Below are 8,013 nucleotides of genomic sequence, written 5' to 3'. Positions count from 1 at the left end.
GTCTGTCACTGTACCAGTACCATGCAGTTTTTATCACAATTGCTCTGTAGTACAGTTTAAGGTCAGGCATGGTGATTCCACCAGAGGTTCTTTTACTGTTGAGAATGGTTTTTGCTATCCTAGGTTTTTTATTATTCCAGATGAATTTGCAAATTGCCCTTTCTAACTCAGTGAAGAATTGGGTTGAAATTTTGATGGGGATTGCATTGAATCTGTAGATGGCATCGTTTTTTATCCTCAGGAAGCCACCCACATTCATAACTTTTCTCATTACTGTGACCAAACACCTGACAAAAAGTAACTGAAGGCAGGAATGACTGGCTTTGGTTCCGGGCTTGATACAGTTCTTCGTGGCAGGGAAGTCCTAGGGGCACAAGCTGCTCATGTCTGTGAAAGGAGGAGCCTGAGGCTGCTCCCTTACATCTCTGTGTACTGAGAGAATAGAGTGCTGGCATCCTACATCCTACTCTCTCCTTTTCCCACTTTAATTCAGTCTGCGCCCTTGGGCCAGAGCCACACACATTAGGATGAGTCCTTCCTCCGGTGATCTTGGTAATCTCCTCTAGAAACACCCTCACAGAGACGCAGAGGTGTGTCTCCTAGGTGATTCTAAGTCCAGTCAAGCTGACACTGAAGATTAACCATCATGTCATGCAACATGACTGTTAGTTGAAATGTTCCAACATCCCATGGAAACCACTGTGCAGCAAGTCCTCCAGGACTTCCATCTTACCTCTCCAGGGTGTCTCTCTCTGTCTCTCTGTCTCTGTCACTCTCTCTGTCTCTGTCTCTCACACTGTATGTCTCTGTTTCTCTGTCTCTTTCTGTGTCTCTGTCTCTCTCTCTATCTTTCTGCCTCTCTCTCTGCCTCTCTCTCTGTCTCTCTGTCTCTCTGTCTCTCCCTCCCTCCCTCTCTCAGCAATGCTTTGATCATCCTGTGGTGGCTTGGCCTGCTGTCCTGCTCCAATGATCAGTACCTGTGCCAACAGCAGCCACCTGGCATTATTAAGTTGCTTGCCCCACATCTGGGGGAGAGATATTAGCAACTCCATCAAAAAGCTTCAAGAAATAGCTGGCAAATCCTTCCCAGATGGGGAAATGTTCCCTCTGGGCAAAGATGCTCTGATCTCAACCCCTGCCTCTGAGCTAAAGCTGGAGAACGGCTGTGCCATTCGATACTAGTTTCCCCCAGCAGTGCCCCAAATCAGCTCCACTCAACCTAGCCTGGGCCCGCTCTGCTGGTTTCCCAGAAAGCACCTTTGTGTGCCTCTAAGAATGCATCTCTAAGTATCCTTTTATCACCAGCAGTGAGGGCCAGCCAGCGTTTCACTCCATTTGGTCCGGCTTAGTGTTAGCCAGAGAAACCATATTAACTGATCAATCTCTTACGAAAGACAACTTGTCAAACTTGGGGTCTTGGTTACTGACTTGAAACGCTAATTGTACTGTAGATGCACACCTGGTTTTGATTTTTATGATATCCATCACTTACCTATAACAAACAAACAAACAAACAAAAAACAAAATTGACTTCTACCAGGGTTTCACAGATGCTGAGAAAGTGCTAGGCCGAAGAGGTAGGTCACCAGCCATTTTTGTTGTTTTTGATCAAGAGCTGTTTTGCTATGCAGCTTAGGTTAGCCCCTAACTTGCTCTGTAGCCCAGGCTGACCTCCTCCCCTATCTTCTGGTGTGCGCCGGTTGCAGGCATGTGACGACATGCCTGGTGTTTGTTTGTTTGTGGTTTTTTTGGGGTGGGGTTGTGTTTGTCTTTAAACAGCACATGGAACACTAGGCTAGACAGATAATGTACCCAAAGCTGTGAAAGTCACTATAAATTTAGAGGACAATTGAAAGTTATCAAGAGTAGCTTTGAAGGAGAATGCTCGGTCGGGAGCTGTTAGTTCTTTTTTAGATGACCAGAATTAATATTAATCACTAGTGATAACAAAACAAATCTTAGGCTTTAAAGCTCTTGCTTAGAATTTATTTTAAAATACTTATAGAAGATCAAACCAGTTTCCATGGGCTAAAATGTATTCCTCTGCACGCCAAAGGTCAAGCAAGGCTGTAAGGCAGTAGAAAGTGGGGGGAGCCCCTGAACTTCAAAGCCTGTCAGTCCATTGCTGCAGAGACAGGAGACTGAAACTCAGGGGAGATTAAATGATTTGCTCGGGATCACACAGCTGGGAAGTGACAACCAAAACCAAATGCTGGTTCTCAGCGCTAATCCACTACAACCGACTGGCCTCACACAACCCAAGTTCCAAACGGCCTTCCTGACCCAACAGTTGGCAGACACATGGGCTGAGCAGAAAGCTCACCATATGGAAAAGAGACACACCGCAAACTCCGGTCTCCAGGCCTAATGAGGCAGCTGTGGGGAGCCCATTCAACTTTATATCTCTGTACATGGAGATCCAGCAATTACCTCCTGGTTATTGTCTTTCCTTCTCTTCCCCCTCCTGTCTTCTTTACTATGGTCCCACCACCTCTGTTCCCAACTTCCCTCCCCTCCATTATTCTCAGTTAAGCTGATAAACCAAGATGAAGAGTTGGTGTGGTCCTGAGGGTTCTGGAGGTCCCGATGGTCCTGAAGGCACAGATTTGCTGACTCTGAGCAGTTGGAATTTTCAAACTTCATGCTGACAGTGTGACTGTTTGGGTGGGTTTTCTTACTTACCCAGCTGAGACATCATGGTCACGTCCTCTTCAGCACAAGAATCAGGGACACACACGCCCACACTATAGTCTGCTCCATCCTGAGAGACATAATGCCACAGCACCCTTTAATGTTAGTGTTTCCAGTATATATGCATGATTACTCATGGATTTATTCATGTGTATGTATTTATTTGTGTGTGGGTGTGGTATGTATGTATATGTGTATTTAGTCATATGAGTGTGTGTGTGTATTTATTCTTGTGTTTGTATATTTATTCATGTGTGTATATTTATTGGTGTGTATATGTGTGGTGTGTGTTTGTGTATTTATTCATGTATGTGTATTTATTCATGTGTGTCTACTTTTGTGTGTGTGTGTGTATTTAGCTGTATGTATATATGTGATGCGAGTGTCTGTGTATTTGTGTCTATGTGTGTATTTACTCTTGTGTGGGTGCTTATTCATGTATGTGTGTGTGAGTGTGTGAGTGTGGAGACCAGAGACTCACACAGATCATCTTCCCCCATCACTCTTCACCTTGGTTATTTTGAGCTCATGGAACCTGGAGCTCATTGATTTTGGCGAGAGCAGCTGGCCAGTGACCTCATGGGACCTGCCTGTCTCTGACACAGCTGTCACACACACACGTGTACATACCACCCAGGAGCTGGGGCTATAGACCTCAGTCTTTACATGGATGCTGGGGACTCTACCCAGGGGTCATCATACCTCCAAAACAGTCACCGTACCCACTGAGTCATCTCCCCAGCTCCTTGTTTTGCTTTCAGAGGCAGAGTCTCCTGTAATTCAAGAAAGTCTCAGTTTCCTAATCCTCCTGCCTCAGTCTCCCCAGTGCTGGGATTACAGTCATGAGCCACCACAGGCATGATTATTTCTAAGGAAGGCTGTCACTACCCTATATACCCTGTGTATAGCAGGTAGCTGGGGAGAGAGAGAGAAGGAAACGTGCTGAAAGACAAATAGGTTTCTGACTTCTCCGGACACCGCCTTGCCAGTACGGACCCTCCGGGCGAATGCGGAACATCAGATTCACCTGCTAGGTTGCACCTGCACTCAGGTTCAAAGTCACAATTTAAGAAGTTCTGGATAATTCACTACAGTGCATTCCTTTCTCCTCCATGTGAAAGGCAATAAAAACTGGCTCCCCTAAAATCACTTAAAGAGTTATCAACATGCAGTTTATGAGTCACGGGACACATATATAAAATAAAAGATTTTATTTTATTTTTTTAAAAAATTAAATAAATAACTAGAATGCCCTTCTTAACAAAGGTAAGCCAAATCAAATCATAAATACAAATTTCTGAGCGAGTTCTTCCTATTACACAATGAACATGATTGCAGAGGACTGAACTTTTGCTCTGATATCAAAACCATTCATCTGAAAGTGGCCCTTACACGGTCATCCTGACCATCACCGGGACAAAGGAGGCTCGGGGACAACAGCCCTGCCTGTGTGGCTCACCACGGTAAGGGTCGCAGAGCACTGAGAACAGAGAGATCCTGTTTCCTGTCACTTCAGACCACGGTTGCTAACTAGACAGCAATGTGATTTTATTCCAGCCATGTGTGACACACATAAAACCTATTTTGTATTTAATGAGAGGCTGCATGGTGTCTAGGTTTCTATCTGAGCTGTAAAGGATTAAATCAAGTCAACTGCAATCAGTGGGCTACTAAAAAACATTATTTTTAATTAAGGACACCAAGTTGGGCGAGAGTGGGGTGGGAGGTGGATCTGGGAATAGTTAGGGAGGAAGTGGGGGTGAAGAAGATCAACATCTAGTGTATGGGTCTATGAATATATGAAATTCTCAAAAAAACAATAAAAACATTACATTCTTTTAAAAAAGATAGAATGAGCCCTAAAATGATAGTCAGCTGTATTAGTAAGTATCCTTAAATTAATGTTGTCCTGCTTGGAGAGCCTCAAATTCACATAGAGAGCTCCATTTCTGGGGCCAGAGTGATGGGTAACCAGATCCCAGATTCCAGGTACTGCTGCAGAAATGGATGCATTCGGGGACCAATGCTCAGCAACTGGGTTCTGGCTGTCTTGGTTTGACCCACACTCCTCCAAGTAATGACTACGCTTTTGGTAGAATGGGTTTGAAGTTGGAATTTGTTGGGGGGGGGGATAATGAGAGCCCAGAAATACAGCAGAGTCCTCCCCAGACCCCAGCAGAGGGGACTGAGATGGGCAGAGAGAACAACCAATGAACCCCCAAGAATGTGTATGGAAGATTGTTGTTCAAGTTGCTACCCACCGTTGACTTTGGCTCCCCCACTGCCAGGAGTCTTTCCATTCAGTGTGGAGGGAGGACTATCTGAACAGCTTACGTGGTCTGTGGCAAGTGCCTCTTAGGGCTCCATTCATTCCAAAGAGGCTGAGCAAGCTTCTGCCAACTGTTTTAGAGCAAGTTTTAGCTGGGCATGGGGGTGTGAGCCTAAAGCCCCAACAACCGGAAGGGAGAGTCTAGAGCTCTCTCTTCAGGATCCGTGGGGTCACAACCCCTTTGAGAGGATTGGACGATGCTTTCACAGGGGTCAGATACCAGATATCCTGCATGTCAGATATTTACATTATGATTCCTAACGGTGGCAAAATTAGAGTTAGGAAGTAGCAATGAAAGTAATGTTATACTTTGGGGTCACCACAGCATGAGGAACTGAACCGAAGGCTGAGAATCCCCGGCCTAGAGGATCAACAGCTCACAGTTCAAAGTTAGGGCTGCACTGCAAGCTCTAAGTCATCATTTCTTGTCTCAGAAAGAAGCAGAAGAATAAACTAAAATCTGTCACTTCCTGAGACCTCTTAATGGTTTCTTTTTTGTGGTTTCAGTTAAGGAGCACAATTGATGGAGTACTGTGATGTGTATCTTACAATCTTGTCCTTTGAGTGCAAACACACAAACATTCCCTCCACTCACCTGCAGGATATGAAGCTTGCAGTACTGTCCCCGGAAACTCCCCTTGGGGCTCCAGGTGGAAAGGCACTCACTGTAGGATCCCAGCCTGTCCACGTTGCCGGTAAGAACGTTGCTTCCAAGCTTCCCCACCGAGTCATACACTGAATCCCAAAGCAGAAGTTTGAACAATTAGTTTCCCTAGGCTATGCTACTTACAAATGAATTACGAGGACGTGAGTTTGAATCCCCAAAGCACACATAAAAAGCTTAGCACGGGGGCTTGTGCCTGTAACTATGTGTGTGGGTTTCTTTGGAACCCCCTGAAGCTGGAGTTACAGGCAGTTGTGAGCTGCCTGGCAGGAATTCTGCCTGGCATAGATGCCGGAAAGGAATTCCAGTTCTTTGAAAGAGCTGCCCACATCTTAACCTCTGAGCTACCATCACTCTAGCCCCTCCTCATTGTTCCTCGTGTTCTTAATTTCAGCTCTGTCTGGACACACCGGCGTAGATTTCTTTTACCTATCCAGTTCGTTGTTTCCTGAGCCTCTTCCCTCTTTCATCCTGGAGAAAGCATGGCTATCATTTGCTCAAACATTCTTTTCTTTCCTTTGCTATGTATAGTTCTGCTTCTGGGTCCTGTTAGCATCCTGATGTAGCATTTTAACGTCCATGCCTCTGTGCTCTTCCTTTCCGTTCTTCATTTTCCAGCTGTTCACCCTTTCCCGAGAGGGCTATGACTTGAGCTAGCCCGCCAAATTTTCTTCATCTCCATCCATCTTAATAGTTACTCTCTGTGTTGTGTTTTGATAACAACTGCGGCATCCTTACTGTCTTTAATATCTTTTTCACATAAGACTTATTTATTTTATATACACGAGTACACTGTTGCTGTCTTCAGACACACCAGAAGAGGGCATCAGAGGGCATCGGATCCCATTAGGAATCCACACGGATTCCCACGTGGTTGCTGGGAATTGAACTCAGGACCTCTGGAAGAACAGTCAGTGATATTACCCTCTGAGCCATCTCTCCAGCCCTGTCTTTAATATCCACACACTTCTTGACTTTTCACATACACGTGGATGCATGCTCTGTATTACAATCTTCCCCTCTGGTTTGGACCATGCTTCCTTGCTTACTTTGGATTCCTGGCCAGCCCACTGGCCCCCGTGAATCAGTCCATGCAGCACACGGATTTGCTGAGCTTGTCATTCTTTCCTGTGCGGTGGCCGGCACACGCTTCTTCCCTTTGTCTATTGAGTACAGTGAGAGACGTGTGACCCCCCCCCCCAGGCCCCAAGCTGGCTTCTTCCTTCAGAACTTTAAGGACTGTTAAGACAAAAGATTCTAACTGTCCTTGAAGAATAGATGTATAGCAAAGGAACGTTTGTGGAGTTGGAGAGATGGCTCCTTGGTAAAGAGAGCTGGCTACTCTTCCAGAGGACCCTGGTTCGATTCCCTGCACCCACATGGCAGCTTGCAACTGTCTGTAACTCCAGTTCTAGAGCATTTGGAGTCCTCTTCTGACATCTTCTTGCAATGCATGTATGTGGTGCACAGACATGCAGGCAAAACACCCATAAGCAATATATATATATATATATATATATATATATATATATATATATATATGTGTGTGTGTGTGTGTGTGTGTGTGTGTGTGTGTGTGTGTATTGACATGTGATCTATCTCTAAAACATTTAAAGAGATTCTTGTACTCCCCTTCAGCTGTCAGACTATTGAGACAATGAACCCCTAGAAATTAGACCTTTCCCAGGAATCTCATTCTGGGAGACAGAAGAGCCTGGAGCCAGAGGGGAACTTGCACCTGGAAAGAGATTAAACCCCAATAATAACTTGACTCACCTTGCAGGAGAGACTACAGCAGAGACCATGGTGAGCAGAGCCATTCCGACCAAGACCCTTAGCCGTGTGCACTGTTTTACCTTCTACTTAAACCTAAACTTCGTATCAGGACCCTGAAGTTGGACTTGTGGGGGCAGGGGAGAGCAGGCCTCTGGATGTCCTTGTTCCACTTCCCAACATGGCCACACTAGGTATGTCGTCTTTCTTAGCCTTACACTATGACTTATCTGTCTCGTGAGATCAGTCTATGTATGCCCCATTCCGAGTTACCCCATATTGAAAGTAAAACTGTTTTTTTTTTTTTTTTCAGGCAGTGCCTTTCCCTGAGAGACAACGTTTTGCAAGTAGCTTTTGACTTCATTTTGAGGATGAAGGATGATTGTCCCCCTGGGTAGACAAGTGAATGTATGCATATGCATGAGCACATACACCACACATATGCACACACTGTATACACACACATATACACACACATGTACACACATATTCAAATACACACTCACGTGCATACATATACATATATATATACACACACACACACACACACGTACAC

General features: G+C 45.2%; 1 protein-coding gene across 1 annotated transcript in view; it reads right to left on the bottom strand.

Annotated features, from left to right (window-relative positions):
* Positions 1-8,013, bottom strand: part of LOC110332970 (O-acyltransferase like protein) — a 45,839-nt gene that overhangs the window by 30,485 nt on the left and 7,341 nt on the right. Inside the window, exons 2-3 of the mRNA XM_021214331.1 lie at positions 5,616-5,755; positions 2,683-2,761 (exon numbers count right to left, since the gene is read on the bottom strand). Of these exons, the coding sequence (XP_021069990.1) occupies positions 2,683-2,761; positions 5,616-5,755 (219 nt within the window). The remainder of the gene's footprint in view (positions 1-2,682; positions 2,762-5,615; positions 5,756-8,013) is intronic.

Source organism: Mus pahari, chromosome 15, assembly GCF_900095145.1.
Source record: "Mus pahari chromosome 15, PAHARI_EIJ_v1.1, whole genome shotgun sequence".
NCBI lineage: Eukaryota > Metazoa > Chordata > Mammalia > Rodentia > Muridae > Mus > Mus pahari.
Note: the sequence above shows the minus strand (reverse complement) of the source record. Positions and strands in the feature narration are given on the sequence as shown.